Below are 22,057 nucleotides of genomic sequence, written 5' to 3' on the forward strand. Positions count from 1 at the left end.
GTTTTCTTCAGTGTTTTATGTTCTCTAAAATTTATGAATTGTAGTATTTTCATCTCCCCTACTTTTAACTGGAATATTTGTTATCTAAGATGCTGTAGAAAATTTAGCAAGAACAGTAGGGTTAGAATTTACAACACCTGAATTCTGGTTTTATGTAGTTAGAGAACTCCTTGAGATCAGCTCCATATTTTATTCTCTTTAGTGCCTAATATAGTTCAATATATATTGAACACAAGCATTTAATGAATGTTAAATTCCCCTTCACCCCCTAAAGTATCTCTGCCATTTTCTCCGGGGAATTAGGGCCTTTCCACCTTATTCTGTAACTGAATTGTCAGGCACTCATCATATCTTCCTTTAGAACTAGTTTTGGGCACCAAAAGAAGTGTTTTCCTTTGTTCTTAGGATGAAAATAAAGAGATTAGGTGCCAAAAGGAAATCTGATTTTTTTTTTTTAGTAGGAACCCTCAGTCCCCAAATCTGCCTATGTTGCTACACAGCTGCTAGTAATTGAATGGAAACATGTTAAAGGACTTTGTATAATATGGAATTAATTATGGCCTTCATCTCCAGGAGATGTTTTTGGTAGCCATCCCTCGGGCTCGTGACAGTGAGAGGTTCTTTCAGTGAAGGTCAGAGTGTTCTTAGTTCTTTAGAGAAAGGTACCCTAGGAATTGGTGGTGGCAGAGCAAACATGAGCTCTCATACTGATCTTGAGGTGTCTCCACTAGTTGTATCTGTGTGTCAGTGACATCGGCTGGCTATAATTGTTTCCAGGCAGAAGGTTAATGTTGCTGCTTTAATCAAAGGAGTCTCTGTGCCTTCTTGGTGGTTTGAAATTCGAGTCAAAGAATGTTAAAGCTAAAGAGGACAGCTAGTCATGGGAATCTAGGCTGTAGAACACAGCCTCTTCTTCTAGAGCAGCTGAGCCCCAGGGAGGCTGAGGGCCTTAGTCACATATATAGTAAAGAGCAGGTTCTGGATTTGAACCCAGGTCTTATAACTAGTGGCCTTTGCATTCTACCTCAGGCTCTTGCTTCTTGTCACAAGGCAGCAACATGGGAAAAAGATAGGCTCTCTGTGGGCTCAAAATACTGCCTTAGTTGCTTACTATCTAGTTGATTTTAGGCAAAGAATACCACCTACCCTAGTCCACAGTTTCTTCATCTGTAAAATGAAGTGTTTGGACTAGATGATCCGAGGGGCTGCTTAGCTCTGTTTCTATGGTCTTGGGATTTTATCAAGGCCCAAGGATTCCTGTAGGTTTGAAATTTTGCCCAAGACATATTTTTCTTTTTATTATGAACTTAATAATTAGGTAAAAATCCGAACATTCCAGTATACAAAGAACAAAAAGGAGGCTTGTTTATGAAACTGAACTTCTGTTATGTATATTTTGTTTTTAAAAAAAAATATTAAATTTAAAAGAGAACAAAATTATCTTTGTGTCTCCTTCTAAACTTGTTTTCTTCTGGTTTTTGGGGGGCATCTCTATCCCTTCTTACTAATTTATCATGTCTTTAAGTAATTTTTTTGTTATTAAATATAAAACACATATAATTGAAGAACTAACAATAATTTAAAGGCTTAAAGAGTGCTTTGCATATAATATCTCGTCACAACCCTGTGAAGTAGATGCTATTCCCATTTTTACAGATGAAGAAACAGACTGAGTAGTGAGAGTGTCTAAGGCAGGATTCAAACTAGTCTACCCTCCTGCAAGTCCATTGTTTTATTACTAGCCCTAGGTGCCTCATGAAATACTGATAAATTTACCAATTATGGCTGATGTGAGTACTTACGTAATCTTTGTTCTTGAAGAAAAGGCAGTCTAACTTTTATTCTTCACCTTCCTTTAGACTCACAGCATGGTATAGTGGAGGAAACACTGCTTCTTTTATCATAGGACCTGGCTTCAAATTCACCTGTGGCTCTTTTTTCCTGTGTGACTTTGGGCAAGGTACTTCACTTTGCCCTCCATTTCCTCATCTGGAAATTCAAGGGGTTGGATTGGGTAACTTCAGAGGCCCCTTCCAGCTCTAAATCTATGGCATCTGTGACTACACTTCAGAATGTTGTTCAGTTGTAGTTTGATCTACAGTGTTTTGTCTTAAGTCATTTGCCAAGGTTGGCTTTGTTTTGCTTTATTTCAACTAAAACTAAACTTTTGTTTTTTCTGATGGGGTGGATATTTAAGTATACTTGTCTGAGAATAACACCATACAAATATTTCACTCTTGGCTGTTTTTCTGTCTTTCTTGATAGATATGCTTTGTCTCTATCTACGATAAAGCCAGAATAAGAAGGAATGGGTAAAATTGCAGTCTCAGAGTATTTTTGAAGAATTTTCCTAACAATGAATTAAATATTGGAACGGGTTACTGAGGAAGGTTTGTAAAACCCTTTTCCCTGAGGTCTTAGAAACTTGGGGTTGATTCTTCTCTCTGAGTTAGTTTAAGATGTCATTTTCTGCCAAAGGAGAGAGAGTTGGGGGGAAGGGTGGGTCACTTAATCAGTGGTGTTCAGTAGCTTCTGGCTACTGACCAAAGGGAATGAAGGGGTAGGAGAGCAGGTGCCAGAAATGCCAGATTAGGAAGGACAAATTAAGTGGTGGTTGGGGGGCAGTAGGGGTGGGGTGCCAAATGGGAACAGAGAGTCAATTTACCTGACTCTACTTGAGAGGAAACTAGAATATTTTTCTATAGACTCATGGCAATATTACATCAGTGTTCTTTTTAGAGATCCATCCTTCATAAGTTTGTCTCTAAATTCAACTTATCTGATGACCATACTCTCATTTTAATCTGTCCTTTGTTTTCATTTTTCTCTTTTAATTGGGAAAAAAGGAGCTTCAGGAAAAAAGACAGTGTAAAAGTAATCAGCCTGTATATAATATGTAAGGCCAGCCTAAGTATAAGGGATACAGAAGAGGCATGAGCTTAACATGGACCCTTCAGTCTAGCTGAGAGGATAACATGGGACAATTAGAAAATAATTATGTATTAAATCGAGTGATTTAGGAGATAAATGCAGTAGGAGTTTAACAAAGGAGGAGAGATCAAAGAGGGATAGAAAAAAAAAAAAGGCTTCCTGTAAGTTAATGGGCTTGAGCTGGATGCTGAAGGAGGACTTAAACCAGCAAATTCAAAAGACATCAGGGCAGGAGGAGAAACTACAGCATCACTGACATACAGCTGGTCTTGGTTTATACAGAAGATAATGAAAAAAACCAGCTAGACTGGACAGGAAATATGGTATTTGGGGAGGAGTAGAAAATAAAGTTGGAGAAATAGTGTAGGGTTAAATTAGGATGAGAGGGCTCTGAATACTCTGTAGAAGAGATTGGATTCGAGGCCTGAGGCAAACATCAATTTTTCACATTGGAATAGTTGTTAAAACAACACAAAAATTCTTCCTTTTTTCACTTGATGGAAATAGAATAAAACACAAACAAGGAAATAGAAACTTTACTAGTGGTAGAGCCATCTGTGTTATTAGAAATCCCCAAGCGAAGAGGATAGTTATAAAAAAATTCCATCCAGCTTTTTATACATGCTTGTTATATCCACAAATGAAGCAATTTTTTAGCATGCAGGTGTATCCAACCACTAATTTGGGGGATTGTGACTTTTTTTTGTAGTTAGCTATTTATGACAGTTTTTACAAATCACTATTTTTTTTAAAAACCAGACTTATATGTTGTTTTATGGGTGTCAGGAACTCCTGGTAAGGAGCAGATTGGCATTTGCCCTCCAATTCGTGGTCCTGGAGAGTTGCCTGGTTCACACCCAGTATGTGTCAGAAGCAGGGCTTGAGCATGGATCTTCCTACCTCTGAAACCTGCTGTGTATCCAGTGCACCTCACAGCTTCTCAGTGCTTGTTAAAGGGAATGATCTTTTGATCTATATATAAAGTTTGTGGAAATACAATGCTGCAACTAAAATTAGACCTGAAACACTTTTTCTTCTAAAGAAAGATCTTTAAAAACCCCAGTTTGGGTGAAGGGTTATGGCCTAATTATTTGATTAAATAAAGAGAGAAGAGGCACTAAACTAAACAGATACTTGAAGAAAGAGAAAGAAGACCTTGTTTTGAAGTCCATGTATGACACTAACTTGTCACACTGGGCTGTCATTTACTCTGGATCTGTTTCCTCATCTGTAAAACAACAAAGTTAGACTTGATATAACCTCTAAGGTCCCTTCCAGATCAAAAACCTATGATCCTTGTGGACACAGTAGAGAATTATTACCTTGTTTGTTCAGCATAGTCACAAATCACAAAATCTTTAAAATTCCTTTACCTGATACATAATGTGTTCATGGACTGACTGGCTATTCATTCTTTTCTGATTTACTATTATATATGTAAAGTTATTTTAGTGATCAATAATTTTAAATAATCATGTATCTTTAGGAAACTATATTATAGAAAGGACAAAATTATAATAAGTGAAGAAATCCTTCTATAGATCTTAATGAAAGTATAAGAAGGAATTATATAAATGAGCTAAAAAGATTGATATTCTGTAACATTTCAGGGGATACATGATTACTCCAAATATGCTCTAATTGCTACCTGTCAGTACCACCTCATCCAATACAATAATTTGTCCATGCCCTTCTATAAATCCTCCATAGAGGATTTAACCCAATATGCCCTTTATGCTACAAACCACTTGGAGCCTGAGTACAATATTCCTGGAATTAAGCTTTACATTTGTTTCTGTCCCGTCCCCCCCCCCCCCACTACTAGAACAGAATATTATATTCATTGTTATATGCATTTTTGGCTGTTTTTGGTGGCAGTGATAATTGTTCACTTCCCAGTGTAGAGAGGCCAGTGTTTTTTAGAAGTGATAGCTAGTTAAAAATAAATGACATCAGTAAAATGTTTTTTATCACCAATTTTAAAAAAAAACCAACTTCTAAAAATCAGTCATACAGTTTTTGTATAAGTGCTTTTTATTAGGGAGTACAAAGTTTCTCTCATTGCTTCAGTTTTCTCATTTGTGCTACATTTCTCATTTGTCCTTGAGCTGACTGAAGGCAATCTGTTTTTTTTTAATCGTTATATGTATTTTTTTTTTAATAAAGGGAGGGAAAATGGAAGGTGAGGCAGTTGAAGCAATCATGGAGGAGTCTGAAACCTTCATCAAAGGAAAAGAGAGAAAAACGTATCAGAGACGCCGGGAAGGGGGCCAGGATGAGGATGCTTGCCATATATCCCAGACCCAGGCGGATGGGAGTGAAGTGGTTCAGGAGGTAAACAGCAGTGTCCAGATGGTCATGATGGAACAGCTGGACCCTACCTTGCTTCAGATGAAGACTGAAGTCATGGAGGGTACAGTACCTCAGGAAGCTGATGCTACTGTGGATGACACACAAATTATAACACTTCAAGTTGTTAATATGGAAGAACAACCTATAAACCTTGGGGAGCTTCAGCTCGTTCAGGTCCCTGTACCAGTAACGGTGCCTGTGGCCACCACTTCTGTAGAAGAACTGCAGGGGGCTTATGAGAATGAGGTCTCTAAAGAAGGCCTGCCCGAAGGCGAGCCCATGATTTGTCACACGTTACCTTTGCCTGAAGGTTTCCAGGTGGTAAAAGTAGGTGCCAATGGTGAGGTTGAGACATTAGAGCAAGGGGAGCTGCAGCCCCAGGAAGATCCCAATTGGCAGAAAGACCCAGACTATCAGCCGCCTGCCAAAAAGACAAAAAAAACCAAAAAGAGCAAACTTCGTTACACAGAGGAGGGCAAAGACGTGGATGTTTCTGTGTATGACTTTGAAGAAGAGCAGCAAGAGGGTTTGTTATCAGAAGTCAATGCAGAGAAGGTTGTTGGTAACATGAAGCCTCCAAAGCCAACAAAAATCAAAAAGAAAGGTAAAGTGAGGTTTTTTTTTCCCTCAGAGCTTTTTGTTTGAAATGGAGTAGAGGGTAAACAACATTATATATAGGTGAATCTGGTTTTGATTTGTTACAGGTAGAACTCTTACTAACCAGTCTGAAAATAAGTTCTGGGTTTTTTTTTTCCCACATTAAATACTTTGGGTTTTAATGTGTGGCTATAACAGCAGTGAGCTTAAAGGTAGAAACTCAGTTAAGATTTACCTAGAAGGGCCAATGAAATTTAGAAATCCACAGGCAAGTTAATCTAGAAATTCCTGGGACAATCCAGGGGCAGAAAAGCTTTGGCTAAAATCCTTTCTTTGTATACAGGTGTAAAAAAGACATTCCAGTGTGAACTGTGCAGTTATACATGTCCACGACGTTCAAATTTGGATCGACACATGAAAAGTCATACTGATGAAAGACCACATAAGTGCCATCTCTGTGGCAGAGCTTTCCGCACAGTCACCTTGCTGAGGAACCACCTAAATACTCACACAGGTGCTGTAGGGGAAAGGGATGGAGGGAAGTGGGGACTACAGGGGGCCCTCCTTTTACGAACAGAAAATGTTGGTTCCTTTACAAGGAATTTCTTGACTGCTCTGGATAGTCTTCCTGGGTGGATAGAGCCCAAGCAGGGCATTGAGAAAAGCTGGACTTGGAGGTAGGAGAAGTGCAGGCTTATGTCCTCCTTCTTCAACTTAATGGTGAGATGAAGAATCAGAAAAGGGCTCTTGTAGTTAATGTGGACTCTGCATTTCCTCAGTAGTCGTGGAACTTCAACTCCACAATACTTCTATAAATCAGCAAAACATTGGATGCAATAGATTTTATAAGATGTCAGTAAAGCATTATGTCAGAAGCACTGACACTGATCTCTCAGAACTTGTGTACAAACCCTTCCCCTGACACTATCTGCGTGACCATGAGTAGTTCACCTGCCAGCCCTCATTAGACTGGATAGGTTCTGCTCTGAGGTTGCTTCAAGCTGTTGGCCTCCTGTGAAGGCCATCCCATAAGTGCTATCCCTTCTGACACCAAGGGTCACCTCTGTGCCCAGGTAACAGCCTTGTCCATCTTTGGATATCATATTTAGAGCTGGAAAAAACACTAGACCCTTTAGTGGCAGCCCTCTTCTTTTACAGAGTAGGAAAGTAAACATCAAGGAGGTGACCTGCCATGTCCAGGGTCTCTGTGCCAAAGCAGTTTTACAAATATGATCTTATTTGATCTTCAGAGCAACCCTGGGAGGGAAATGGTATTATTATAGTACTCCATTTTACAGATGAGGAAATTGAGGCATGCCTAGAATCTCACTGCTAGGAATTGTCAAAGCCAGATCCTGACTGCAGACCCCAGTGAGCCACCTAGCTGCCAATGGCTGCAATATGACAGACTTTAAAATTGGTTCTTTTGAGTCTGGAAGAAATAGGCTAAGTAGCAACAAGTCTGTAGGATCATGCACAACCTCAGAAGAGTGTGAAACTGTTGACTTGATCTTAAAAGAGAATAACCGGTAGCTCCCACCCTCTCTCTTTAGCCCGTGGAAAGTCTGTGCCGCTTTACAAATGTAGAATCCTATGGCATAGGCCAAAAATGGACAGTCAAACTGTGATTACTAGAAACCTACTATATGTTGTTTTTGTGGTAGAAGAAAGAAGCCGATTACCAGAAAACAAGCAGCTTTTAAAGGTTCTAAACTTGATGGCATCCTGAGACCCTGCCATTCCTCAGATTGCCAGCAGGTCCCCCACTCCCAAGGGTGTGTGTCATTGTTCTCAGGGAAAATCCTGCCTCGGCAAATACAAGTCATTTACTTAAGGTGCTGAACCTACAAAGCTAGGACAGGCTCCGAAGACACTGGGGTTGTTTGACAGCAAGAAGTAAAACCAATTAGTAAGCCAGGAAGTGCAATTTAAAAACTTAAACACTCATTAATTGGGGTTCTTTATGGGGAGGTTCTAGAGGAATTACCTCATCTGGTGAGGCTATAAGGAGTTGATACAGGTACTGGGTGTCAACTTTGTCTTGACACTATCACATTCACCCATGACTGTGCTGGCATGGCCCACCAGCATGGCGGTTCTCCTCAGTAGTACCAGTCCAGAATTATATAGTACTTTACGGTTTACAAAGCACTTTACAAATGCTTTGATCTGGTAATGGTGTCATCAATCTTCCGTAGACTGTCGAAGTCCTCATCATTTAAAGATGAAGGGAGGCAGTATGATACCAGGGGACAAGCACAGATGCTCATGACTTGTATGACCTTGGACAAGTCCTTTTCCCATCTGTAGAATGAAGGAGTCAGACTCAAGGCCTCTGAGCCCCCTTCCAGCTCTAAGTCTGTAAGATTAGTTACCTCCAGTGAAAGCCCAGCTCACGTCATCACCTCCATAAAGGGTTCCCCAACCTCAATCATGAACAACCTCGACCTCATAATGGTGTTCTTTCCTTGTAACATTTTTCATGTATTTATCATGTATTTTATATTACAGCTCTCTGTGCTTCTGCTGGACAGATTTCCTCAAGGACAGAGGGGACATGTCTCATCTAAACAATAGATCTCCCCCAGGGCCTAGCACAGTGTCCTAACAATAATAGATTCTTAATAAATGGTGGTACTTAGGAAACCAGGGTTGACTTATTTGTGTTCTTTCCTTTTAGGTACTCGTCCTCATAAGTGCCCAGACTGCGACATGGCCTTTGTAACCAGTGGAGAATTAGTGCGGCATCGACGCTATAAACACACCCATGAGAAACCCTTCAAGTGTTCCATGTGTGATTATGCTAGTGTTGAGGTAAAAGTTACATTTTTCAGTGGTCTTTTCCGTAGAACAGATCTCTTAAATGCTAATGTTGAGCAGTTTCTTATATTGAACACTTAATTTAGGATTTGCTAATAGTCAATTCTTGATTGTATATAAACACCAAGAACAGTCACTGGAATCTGGTTGGAGTGGGGTAGAGAGAGCTGTAAAATGAATTCTGAACCTTTCCCACCGCACCAGTTGTTTTTGCTACGCTGTACAATTTAGCTCCAATGGGGGTGTGACAGGTTGGGGATGGTGCAGTTCCTTGACTAATAAATGTTCAGCTGTCATGTCTAAAGTCATACATAGTTGGGGTGACTGAAGGAGTAGACCCACTGTAATACTGGCTTTGAAGTTTGTTAGTCCATAGTAATGTGAGCAAAAATAAACATAATTCTAAATCTCCGTGAGAGCCTGCATCATGTATATTGGTTCTAGAGCCCTGAGCTTAGAGCCAGAAGACCTAGGTTCAGTTCCCATTCTAACTCTGTTGGTGTCCTGGTGTGGCCTTAGGAAGTCATTGAACCTCCCTTTCTTCATTTATAAAATGGGATAATCATTTAAATGATCTATCTTACAAAGTTGAAAGAAGGCAAGCATCTGTCAACCCTCCTAACTCTAGATAAGTAAACCTTATTACTACCATTTAGAAATACCTAAATGCCAAGGGGTTAGTAGAGCATTTGGAACCAGATGTAATTTGTTGGGAAACGTTTCGTGGTAGTGATTCCTTAGGCAGTTTTTTTAAAGTGCTTGAAAGTGAGTGAGCTGGCCAAGAAGGTGCAAGGAGGTGAAGCATGTGAGACAAGGCAGAAGATGCTGCCAGTGCTAGGGTTTGCTTGGCTAGTGCAGATAATAGCCAGGGTAGACCAGAGATGGAGTAAGTCAAGTAAGGAATCTAACCTTTTTGCTCTTTAAAATGTAAAGCTATTAGAAGCCATTGAGTAGGAGAATCACACAACCAGATCTGTACCTGAAAGTGGCTGTTAGTGAGTGGGGAAGAGGATGAAGATAGGAATTAGAGGCAGCAGGAATCATTGGGGGGATTAGCACTGCAATGTGGAGAGTTAGTCTTACGTAGGCGGTCATTGAAACCATGGAAATAAATGAGTTCTTAAGAAAATGGAGAGGGCACAAGGCCTACCTAGCTAGTTTTCTAATGTAGTAGGCTGTTTACTGCATTAGAAGAGGCATCACCACAAGACAAAAGATAGAACACAGGGGAACAGTAGGTTACAGTCAATAGACCACCAGCTTTAATCTGGAATTTTGGTCCATGAAGTGATGGTCCATTTACAAGCACAAAGCAACAGATAATTAGGATGCAGTATGAAAACAAAATCCTCACTTAGAACTTTTAATGTCCTTAAACCAAGCTTTTGAGCTAAAATTGCCATTTGTATTTAAGAAGGCTGATAACTTGATGCTTCTTTGTTGCAGGTCAGCAAGTTGAAACGTCATATTCGCTCTCACACTGGAGAGCGTCCATTCCAGTGTAGCTTGTGCAGTTATGCCAGCAGGGACACGTACAAGCTGAAAAGACACATGCGAACCCATTCCGGTATGCTGCACTTTCATAATTAGATGCATAAACTGCTTTTTGTCAGATGTTAGGTTTGTTGGGAATTCTTGACCCGCTTGTTGGTAAATGGACAACTAGCATGTAATAAACACAGGTGCCAGTGTCTGGTGATCTCATCATGTAGGTCACTCAGCAACAAGGCCATCACATCCCGTTCAGATTGCTTACCCAGCCTGTGTGATCCTGCTCCAAATCCTCCCCAACAGTTAGCCACAGCGGGTCCAACCGTTACTTATTGGAGACAGGTAGGTGGTGCAGAGAGTAGAGCACCGGCCCTGGAGTCAGGAGGACCTGAGTTCAAATGCGGCCTCAGACACTTGACACATTTACTAGCTGTGTATGACTTTGGGCAAGTCACTTAACCCCAATTGCCCTGCCCCCCCCCCCCAAAAAAAAACCCAAAGTTACTTATTGTTTAAGTGCTAAAACCTCCTCCTACCCACCACACTTCTCTGAATGGTACTTATTTTTACTTGGAGACCATAGTGTTCCATGACTTTTAACCATTCAGCAACACTGTTAAAATATTAGTATTCAAAAGTTGGACCTTGATAACCTTCTGGTCATTAATATCAGGCAAGGCACCAGACAGGGAGATGTATTTCTCTCCCTCCCCCCCCCCCCCCCCCCCCAGGTATTTGCCACTGTCATAGAGGAGATCCAATAGAGAGAGAATCGAAAGCCAAAGGAGGGATTCCTCATAGAGGGTGAGTTCTTCCAGATGTTCCTTCTTGGGGGTGACATTGTGCTACTTGCCTCAAGCCCCAGAACAGACTCATAGATAAGCTCCATTACCATTTGAAAGGATTTGGGTTTAACCAACCACAGAGGAGCAACAATCCCTCAATGAATCACTGTGATCAACATCCCTCCAGTGTCTATTCTGTAATCTCAATAACTTGTCCAGATAGTCATGTATTATACCCCGTCTTATTTTTATTCTTCTAGCTTTGTATTAATATGGCTCTTTGTTTTGATTGTACACAGACTGTGGGTTCAGGAATGATGCCCCCATTAGTAACAAGTCTCCATCTCAAAATATAGTCACTTTGAGGGGATGGGGAAAAGGGAATGCTATTCTGTGCTAACCATGTCTGCTGCCTTGCAATTCTTGAAGAGAGTATTTATGATAGGTAGCTGTGAGGCTTCTGTTTTGTCAGTAAGTTTTAGACTTCTCTTATTCTGTATTCTGGGCACACATTTTTCAACATAATTTTCACCAGCCTTGCCCATATCCACCTTTGCACTAGAGTCAGCAAGTATGAGATATATATTTTAATTTAGAGAGTCTTAGCAATTCTTAATAATAATTTATTTTCCTCTTCATCCTCTGTGACAGATACTGACTTATCCATTGCATTTATTTAATAGTCTTTTTGCAAATAACTACCATGAGCACTGCAGCAGCAGACAGCCAGATATCCCGTGAAATCATTTCTTATTGCCTTTGGGCCCAAGATAAAACGAACCTTGGGCAGCTACTTTGTTTACCTCTCCAAGGAAGACTTGAGACATTCTTCCCTTGAGCAGTAACTTCCTCTGACTTCTGTTAGAGCAAGAAGACTGTGATTGACGTACTTAAGTTCCCCCATACTGTATTTGCTCGTTGGTCGTTGAACAAGAACCTCCTTTACCAACAGGCCAGATTAGTGTTTATGGATGGCCTTCCACTTTCCTACTCATTTCACTGCAGAAGCAGAAATTGGCCGCCTGGGACTGAGATCTATTTTGTTTTTTCTTTGGTTTGTGTGCTTCCATGGCCAAAGGATTCATCCCCAAGTGACCAGCTTACTAACAATGAAGAATCTGGTCCTTGGAAAGCAATCTTCCACTGGTGTTATATACTCAAAGCTTTTCCAGTATGGAAAAATCTGACTAATCTTTTGTTCTGCTTATGTAACCCTTCAATGAGTCATCATCCCAAGACTTTGTCTTAGGACAGTCGAACTCACCAGGTAGAGTTCTTGCTTGAAAAATGAGGTCTGTGTATCTCTAGTTGGGTTTTTTAAATCAATTTACTAATTTATGGAAAATTTCTGGGCTATCATCCTTCTAATATTCCTTTTCCCTTCTAACAAGCACCAGTATCACATACTCCTAAGGTCAGAGAACAAAAAATTTTAAATTCTCTAACAGTTGCTAGAAAAAAAAAATAAAGAATATTGGTAGCTGACAGTTGATCTGAGCATTCTAATAGAATCTTCAGATTCTTGGGAAGACTGGTGTGAATCTAGACAGTAGCTTGCCCAAATAAATTTGCTTAATTGTTCTGTGGTTTATAAAACTTTGATTATTTAGACTTACCAGTTGTAACAGTAATTCGGCTAGCAGCTGCTGTTGGTGTAAGACCCAACAAGACCAGCAACAAGAGCTGCTAGCACAGGTTCTTTTGATCCGCTTTACCAAGGAAAGTAACTTTAACAGGTTAACAATCTTACCTTAATCCGGTATACAAATATCATTCACTTAGTTCTGGAGGAAAAGCCAGCACCCTGAACTTCAGAGCAAATACAAACAAATTACAAACATACACAATATAAACAGACCAAATCACAATTCGTAGTTACCAGGAAAGCATCAACATCTGGGTTTGGGGGGCGGGGGGTGGATGTGCTCTTAACAATAGCCGGCCCAGAGTTGCACACCACTCTTCCGGTGGCTGAGTCAGACAGAATGCCAACCTTTGGCCTTTTATAGTCTGTTCAGGGCTCAAAGGATTCACACCTAATCTGCAAAAGGGTATGTGCCTGGAGCTTTGCAGCTAGTAAGTCTCAATCAAAGACACTTAATTATTTAGCATTCTAAAACAGTAAAAAAAAAAAAAAAACCACTTAATTACCAGTACACCAGTCAGAGTAATGTAACAAACATGTTCAATTCTGTTTTCTTCTTAAGGTGAAAAGCCGTATGAATGTTATATCTGTCATGCTCGGTTTACCCAGAGTGGCACAATGAAAATGCACATCTTACAGAAGCACACGGAGAATGTGGCCAAGTTTCACTGTCCACATTGTGACACTGTCATAGCCAGAAAAAGTGATTTGGGTAAGTGGTTTAGCTGCTTGTTAATCAGAAGTCCTTGAAGGTTACGTGAAAACATGAGCGTTAGAGTAATTATCAGTAGAATCAGAATAAGCCGACTGACCCAAGGCTACAGACCAGCGTTTGTGCCCCTGCCTCAGTGTTACAGAAAGTAATTGCTTTGTTGCTATTTATGTTGTTTCCCCAAGAAGAGTAGCATTCAGGCTAAGAGGTTTTCCCCCTGAATACAATTCACCAACAGATACCGCTGTGGTAGGTATTAGGGAGATGCAAAGTTTAGTAGGTAAGATACTGGCTCTCAAGGTTATAATCTAGTTAGAGAGTAACAAACATGCAATTATAATACACAGTTGGAGAAGGGATACCTTAGGAAGATACAGCGTGTTTGAGGGTTCTCACACAGTTTGAATTCGTTCTGGGCATAAGAGACAACATGGAATCAGTGTAAACGTTATTCTTGAGAACTGAGAGAAAACTGACACTTAAGAGTCCAGGTCCAAGAATAACATTAAATTAGGCCCAAAGAGCTAGGTTGTTGCCAGATTGTGGAAAGCATTAAGTGCCAGATAGGAGTTTAAATCTGACTCAGGAGGTAAGGAAACCCTTTAAGATTTCTGTGCAGAAGAGTGACATGGCCAGAGCTGGGCATAGCAAAAGAAGAAAAAATACATTTTCATCAGACCATTTCCCAGTTAAGAGTCAGGTCCTGTCAGGAAGTGAAATATTTGTCACAACTGAATTCAGCCCTTCTTAACCCTTGTCATGGCATATTATGTCAATTTATTCTTCACAGTTGAGAATTTTTCTGACTCTTAAGGGAGAAGGTGATGCTCATACGTAATGCATGTTGTCCAGACAGGAGCTTGTGTAAAGTTAGACAGTTTCTTTACTAGAGTTCATGATAAATATATTTTTATAGAATTAATCCATAACTTTTTCTTAGATGCTATTCAGTTTAGTATTTTCACATATCCTTTAATTGAGGAAAAGGATAAACCTGTCTTCTCTTGATATAACATAGGCCTTTTTTTTTTTTTTAGTGTAGATTTCCTTTTTGCTTATAAAATAAAGAGTATTGCTAGTGAAGACTGGAAAATTGGAGCTGAAATCTAAACTGACCCCCTGCCGAAGAAAAGGCAATAATGTGATATTATATAGAATTGTGGTATTAGAAATAACATTTGCATTGCATCATCTCATTTGACCCTCACAAGCCTGTGAGCACATGGGAGTATACATGTCATTTAGTCCCATTTACAGATAAGAAACAGGCCTGCAGAGATTGATCCAGGGTGAGACTCTCAACCTAGGAACTAATACTGACTCAGAGCTCCAGACTGCCTGGTACCACATGGCATTTTAGTTCAATAAGTTATCTTTTAGAAAAAAATGAACAGATATTGGATAATTTATGAAGCCTCATGTTTAGACACTGTAGAAAAAATAAATACAAGCTTTGTTCCCTGCCTACCCTCAAATTGCTTACATCCTATAACAATTACTTGAAAGTGTACCACCCAAAAAAGAAAGTCCATCAGTAAGACAAAGCACAAGAGGTGGTGTAGTGCAAAGGGGAGAGCTAGGCTAAAATTCCAGCTCTTGTAGACCATGTAGCACTCAAGCTAACAGATTTTACCCCTGAATGCAGTTCACTAACAAACACCTCTTGATTAATTACTCCAACAGAGGACTGTGGTAGGTATTGGGGAGGTGCAAAGTTTAGGTAAGATGTGGGCTCTCGAGTTTATAATCGTTAGGGAGTAACAAACACCATTATAATACACAATTATATGAGGGATGCCTTCGATTAAAAAAAAAAGTGTTAAAGGAGGTTTGTGGGAACTTGTTCTCAAAGGGGATGGTTCCTCTGGAGGATTTGTTTGACAGGAGGCTTCTTCTGTCTGAGCTTCAGTTCACTCACCCTGTAAGTAGAATAGAGTGCTTGCTTACGAGTTTGTGAAGTGCCTTGCGAATCTTAAAGCACAACATATGTGTCCTGTTATTCTAGAAATGTGAGTTAAAAGTCAGCTAGCTAAAGAAATGCTTTTAGTGTGGGGATTAAGTATTCACTAGAATAGTGTTCATTTGCTTTTTGTTTAATGCATCAGAGTGTGTATTGGCATTCTTTCAGGTGTCCATTTGCGAAAGCAGCATTCCTACATCGAGCAGGGCAAAAAATGTCGTTATTGTGACGCTGTGTTTCACGAGCGGTATGCCCTCATTCAGCATCAAAAATCCCACAAAAATGAGAAGCGTTTCAAGTGTGACCAGTGCGACTATGCATGCAGACAGGTACTCTTTGAGGGGTTCCCAGGAGGGTGAGAAAGCACCTACTGACTCCTTGCTCACGTGTGCATAATGGTCCTATTTGTAGGACACAGGAGGAGGTAAGGTGTATTAAAATGCAGTTCTTTGACCACTTAATTAAAGGGTTGCTTAAGCAAGTTATGTGGAAACAAGTACAGAATTGGGGGGAGGGTAGAAAAGTTGGAAAAAGAATGAGTTTGGGGGAAAGGAAATGGAAAATTGGAATCTTGTGTGACAGAGGGAAACTTGAGTTGTAACTGCTAGTGCAGTGAATAACCTTTGTGTGTCTTCAGGAGCTTTTGAAAACTAGACAATATACCTAAAAAAATCTCCTATGTTTCCTCAATAAATGTTAACCAAAAATGCTCAGTGGATGTTGAGGCTTAAATTCAAAAGATCTGTCAAATACTTTAATTTAGTAGTAGGCAATACTTTCTGAGGCCATTTCTTACATTCTCAGGAACGGCACATGATAATGCACAAACGGACACATACTGGAGAGAAGCCCTATGCCTGCAGTCACTGCGACAAGACCTTCCGCCAGAAGCAGCTTTTGGATATGCATTTCAAACGCTATCATGACCCCAACTTTGTCCCTGCTGCTTTTGTCTGTTCTAAGTGTGGTAAAACATTTACACGCCGGGTAAGTGCTGAGTTTTCCTTTTCTAATACATTTTCTCTAATGATGAATTCTTCCCTACTTCATATTAGCAGACTCTACCTTTTAGATCATTTGGATTTATTTAAAACTTTTGTACCTACATCCTTAATGTAAAATGCCTGAAGTTCTTTTTATAAATAATCCAAGCCAGTATTTCTGTATTACCTAAAAGTTTACACTCTTAATTCCTTTTTAGCCAGATCACCCTGTGCAGATTAGATTTACCCACAGTCAGACATAGCAGGTGTTGAGGCTTCATCTAGGGTGTCTTCATGCCTGTTGTTTTCCCCTTTTTTATGAAAGTAAAGAGACGACTCTTCTTTGCATTTTGTTTAAAAAATGTGAAGATCTTGCTTTGTGGCCTGTTGCATTAGTCAAATGCTTGGTTTTTCTTCTTTTTATTTAGAACACAATGGCAAGGCATGCTGACAACTGTACTGGTCTAGATGGTATAGATGGAGAAAATGGAGGTGAAACCAAGAAAGGCAAGCGTGGGAGGAAAAGAAAGATGCGTTCTAAAAAAGAGGAGTCATCTGATAGTGGTAAGAGCTTTGCCTCCTCCTGTCTCAGCATAAGCCAGATGCCTCTCTACCACATTGAGTATTTAGTGCAATGTGGTGCTTGCTATTACCAATTATGTCCGTGCTTAAGAAGAGTGACTTTACTCCATTGCTATGTATGAAGGTTTCAGGTTGGTGTACAGAAATGTCCACCGAACCATATTAACTACATGTGTAATGAGTGGGTTGTATGAGAGCCACACAAGTATTATCTAGGCATTTTAAGGGGGTTTTTTGGTTTGTTTATAAAGAAAAAATGTGGAGAAATTCAAACATTGTATATGTGAATTGTCCCATCCAAGTAACAATGGCCCTCTGATCCAGGAAAGTAGCCACCATTGTATTCAATTGCTGGTGCCCATCTTACCTCCTATAGCTGTTCAGAAAGCCAGCTCATTGTCCTCCGTTGTCCATACCATGAAGGGGTAGGACTAAATATTTTCTTAGGACCCCTCCAGCTCTCCAGTTCTGTGAGATCAGAAAAGTCTGGCAATCAGTGGTACTTAATTGTATGCTTTTCTGAGTTTGGACCTTGTATCTCCATCCCATCTGGCATTATAAAATTTTAGTAACATAGAATTAAAATGAATTTGCAGGTTCAGGTACAAATGAGTCTGCCTTGATGATATTAGCAAAAACTCAACAAGAGTGTTATACATAAACACAGCCCAAAGGATTTTTCCAGTAGCAGAAAGATAATTCATATAAATATTTTTCCACTTTCTCATTCTTCCAATCCCCTCCCCCTTCTGCACCCCGCAATTTTGCAAGAAGAAAATGCTGAACCAGACCTGGATGACAATGAAGATGAGGAAGAAACTGCCGTTGAAATTGAAGCCGAACCAGAAGTTCAGCCTGTGACTCCAACCCCACCACCGGCCAAAAAGCGAAGAGGGAGGCCGCCGGGCAAGGCCAGCCAGCCCAAGCAAGCCCAGCGTGAGTTACTGCCCCTGACTGAGGCATCAGGTCCTGGAGGCTCCCAGCCTTCAACACACAGCCTGTCCATCACCTTCCTGTGGCAGCACTTGTTTGGGGGCTTGTTTTTTTTTTTCTAAACCCATTTACCTCTACTTCAGACAACTTTTAATCCCACTCTCCTGTTGTGAAGAACATTTTGTGCTATTACATGGGATGGGAATTAAGACAAGTCAGATCACATTGCCACTCTGCATAGGATCTTTCTCTGTCACGAGAGTTTGATAGTAAAATGGAAAGGTGGGTAGGAGGAGGCATAGTCTTGGCTTTACATGTAGGATTCAAAGAAGGATATGTAGGTTCTAAGTCTGTACATCTGCTTAGATGATCATTTCTGTGTATGTTCCCAAAGACATACATACAGTCTTTGGGAATAACGATGCATGCAAAATTGGCCTAAATCACACACACACACCTTTTTTTTTTTATTTCTGAAATTTTCTTAAGGGCAATCAGTCTTCCATGGAAAATTGTGCTCTGAAATGGTTTCAGAGGTAATACCTTGCTTGTTGCGAGAGCCCTTGCTCCTTTTTACTTTCACTAAAAGTCTTTATCAGATGGAATGAGAGCAGACTTAGAGCAGGCTTCACTCAACTGTTTCCATCATTTTAATTTCTCTAGCCTTCTTTTAATTGCTTGAAAATCTCTTTTAAGCCACAGGGATCAGTTTTTCAGGGAAGTAGGAAGCATAATTTGTACATAAGATCACTGCCTTTACCACCTCCCCATCCTCACCTTCCACACACAAGAATGTTCTCTGTGCACAAACTCTGAATGGAGACCTTTAGCCTGTATGTGGACCTGTTATCATCTTAGCCTATCTTTACATTGTGCTCATCTAGCCTATACTTGAACCCTTATTGTGAGGGAATTTTTCTTCATGTCTCTTACATGGTAGTGGTGAAGTAGGTGGTTAATTGTAAGATGGAACTACACTATCTCTCCCTGTAAAGTATGAATAAAAGCCTGGGTTTTAGTGGGTTCTAAGAAGGCTGTAGAAGCTGTTTTGTATAACCATGGAAAGCCAGGAAAACAGATTTTTCAGTCCCGCCTTAGTAGGTGGAAGTTTCATTCAAATGGCTTCACCTCCATTGCCAGCTATGAAACAGACTTGGTTGCCAAAGCAAACTCAGAATTTTAACATTCAGGGAAAGTGTTTGTAGGTGGCTATCAGCATTTTACTTTCCCTGATCCTCCTCCTTTTCCCGAGGTGGGGCCTCCCCCATTCCTCCATTTGCTGCCCTCTCTCCCAAATAATCTTTCATTTAAATGTTTTGTTTTTGTTCCTTTGTCAAGGCAGCTGTGATGTTGTAAATGGACAGCTGGCTTCAGAGCCCAGAAGCCTTGACTTTAGGTCCCTCCTTTGACATGGACTGACTTTATGCAACCCTGGGCACAAGTCACTCAATTTCTCAGGGCCCCAGGCAATTCTCTGAAGACTTTAAGTTGCAAAGAAGGTTCTGACTTGCATTGGTAGAGGGCCTTTTCCTCATATGGAAATCTCCTTTGTCACTGAAATCACAGTTCCAGTCCCTGTCCTGATTCTCTTTCCAGCTTCCCTATATTAATAAATATTTGTTGATTGATTGATTTAGTCTGGGACTTGTTAAAAAGAATCTTTTTAAGTAAGCAGATATTGAAATGGGGTGCCCATTCTTTGCTGCTTCCTGGGGTATAACAGATTGTTTCCAGAGATACTAATACTCACTAGTACATAAGTGTTGGAAAGAAAGATTAATGGGTCACGTTCGATAAAACAAGGTTCCCAGCCTGTGCTTGCTGAATAATGAAAGAAATCCATATGGAGCCTTTTTACTGACTAAGGCATGTTCTGTGTGTTCTCTCTGCATCCACATTGATTTAGAATTTACATGATTTTAACTGGTACAGAACCAAACCACTCTGGACATTAGAGTCTTACATCGGCCCTTTCCTGTTTCTCTTCTGTACTGCGGTGTCAGGACATTTTTGCTCCACTGTTAAGGCATCCTAACCAAAGGGGACCTCGGTATAAAGAGCTTGGAAATGATGCCATATAAGAACCTATTGGAGTTGAAGGAACTGGAGATATTTCACTGGAGGCTTGGGTGTCAACACAAGACCTCTTGAGGTATTCGAAAGGACTCTTGTGTGTAGGACCGTTCTGCTTGGCCTCACAGAACAGAATGGAGAAGTAGTGAGGGTCAAGTGTAGACTTGGTGTAAAAAAAAAAAATACCCTTTCTAACAGAGCCCTCCTAGAGCATAAAGGGCTGCCTCCTAAAGTAGTGAGGGCCACTCACTGGAGTTTTTTATTCAGGGATACTGGTTCAAGGAGAGACCAGTAGAGATCACCTTGGGAGCCTCTTTCCATTCTATGATTATATTTAACAAGAGAAAGGAATGGAATATTTTCTTTAGGGGATTTTGACTTTTTGTTTGTTTTTCTCTCCATTTTCCCCGTTAGCTACAGCAATCATTCAGGTTGAAGACCAGAACACTGGTGCAATTGAAAACATTATAGTGGAAGTCAAAAAAGAGCCTGATGCAGAAACAGTAGAAGGTGAAGAAGAAGAGCCCCAGTCTGCTGTGGTGGAAGCTCCCAATGGAGATCTCACTCCAGAGATGATTCTGAGCATGATGGACCGGTGATGGAGGAAGGCTCTGCCGACTGAACTTGGCCTGGGCTGTGTTTAAACGGCTCAATCTTATTTTTTTCTTTTCCTTTTGTTTTCTTGGCTTTGGGAAATGCATCATTTTAGACCATTTTACCAAACATACTGGGAACTTAAACTTCAAAGATTATGGTAGAAAATGTGATTTAACTAGAACTTGCTGTTTGATGTTAGCATTGCAGATCATGGAACGTTAGAATACACACTGAGTCCTTGAGGGGGTTGATGATGAAATTTGAGATCAACATTGCAGTGATGGTCCAAGGACCATGTTTACATGTAACCAGTTTTGATAGATGGAAATGGAAACGTTGAAGCCCTTCACTGAAGCCCTTATGGTAAACCACTCCGGAATTGCCACCAAGGTTTCCCAAAGTTCTACGTCCCCTTCCTAGAAGAGTTTTTAATTGTAAATGCAGACTTGGGAGGGTCCTAGACTTTTAAACCATTTTTATTTTTGCTTTTCCCTGACTCCCTATGGCTTGGAGTTAGCTGCACACCAGTAATACGGCATGCTACGATTGATTTCTGTCCTGAACACTTTGCTGCTTTCTTAGCAAAGCATCTGTTATGGTCAAGCTTGTAAATACCTGGTTTTTGTTGTTGTTTTTTTTTTTTTTACATTTTAATCTTTTCCATTAATTAAGAGGTTGGAAAGAAGTACAGTTTAAGAAGCCCAGCATTTTAATTAACTTGCAAATTAAGTTACAACAGACTCAATGGTATGTAAATGTTGGAAAAAAATTAATGGATCACAATCACGTAGAAGAAGGTACCCAGACTATTGCTTGCTGAATAATGGGAGTCCACGTGGAACGTTTTTTATTCCGAGCACATGGAACTGGCATTGGAACCTTGTATAATTAACTGTTATGATTTCACATCTACATTTTCTTTGCTCCGTTTTATAGCTGTATTTTTGTGTTTTACAAATCCTCTGTTAAGGCAAAAACAGTGGTTTTAAGTGGGTCATGGTAGCCCTTGGAAAACCTGGGCCAGGAAATTTCGCTAGGTCAGTAATTTAAATTTTGGATCTTAAAAAGAAACAATAATGTGAAACAAACTCAACTTTCAAAACAAATGATGCTTGTATATGGACTGTCATGTTAAAAATGTAAGCTTTTTATAGAGTCTTGCTGATTTCAAACAAATTTTTCTTCTATGTATCGCTTTTAAGAAAGGCTATGAGTATAGCTCTCAGACTCTAGGTTGATGCATTTTTGTACTTCGCTGTACTGTGTGATATTTTTCATTATTTTAGAAGGCCAACATGAGAACTGTAATAAAATATGTAATGGGGGTTTGAAAGCTGGGAAGGTGAATTATACTGCTGTACAGCTAATAAATAATAATGGATTAACATGTGCTCTAGACAGCTAGTTTCGTTTCAGCTGTGTAAGAACTCAGTTCCTGGCTTGATAGGGTTTTGTCATCCCCAGACTTATTTCAAGCTGTTCTCCAGCTGCCACTGGCAAAGCTGCCAGGCTTTTGTTTTCTTCTCTGCCCTCAGATGGCATGCCGTGTTCCTGGGAAATCAGGGCCTGCTCCAGCATATGGAAAAGAGCCCACAG

At 40.2% G+C, this 22,057-nt stretch overlaps 1 protein-coding gene across 7 annotated transcripts in view; it reads left to right on the forward strand.

Annotated features, from left to right (window-relative positions):
* CTCF (CCCTC-binding factor) overlaps positions 1-21,857 on the forward strand; it is a 44,380-nt gene extending 22,523 nt beyond the window's left edge. For 4 of the 7 annotated variants that reach the window (XM_036749656.1, XM_036749658.1, XM_036749659.1 and 1 more), the window contains 10 exons: positions 5,098-5,887; positions 6,224-6,394; positions 8,561-8,694; positions 10,147-10,267; positions 13,184-13,333; positions 15,462-15,622; positions 16,098-16,280; positions 16,705-16,840; positions 17,630-17,794; positions 20,279-21,857. In XM_036749656.1, coding sequence (XP_036605551.1) covers positions 5,107-5,887; positions 6,224-6,394; positions 8,561-8,694; positions 10,147-10,267; positions 13,184-13,333; positions 15,462-15,622; positions 16,098-16,280; positions 16,705-16,840; positions 17,630-17,794; positions 20,279-20,463 — 2,187 coding nt within the window. In that variant the 5' untranslated portion in view covers positions 5,098-5,106 and the 3' untranslated portion in view covers positions 20,464-21,857. Of the gene's footprint in view, positions 1-2,265; positions 2,391-5,097; positions 5,888-6,223; positions 6,395-8,560; positions 8,695-10,146; positions 10,268-13,183; positions 13,334-15,461; positions 15,623-16,097; positions 16,281-16,704; positions 16,841-17,629; positions 17,795-20,278 lie in introns of all 7 variants that reach the window. The other 3 variants (XM_036749657.1, XM_036749661.1, XM_036749662.1) reach the window with 2 other exon arrangements.
* Positions 21,858-22,057: the final 200 nt, after the last annotated feature.

Source organism: Trichosurus vulpecula, chromosome 3 (assembly GCF_011100635.1).
Source record: "Trichosurus vulpecula isolate mTriVul1 chromosome 3, mTriVul1.pri, whole genome shotgun sequence".
Taxonomy (NCBI): Eukaryota; Metazoa; Chordata; class Mammalia; order Diprotodontia; family Phalangeridae; genus Trichosurus; species Trichosurus vulpecula.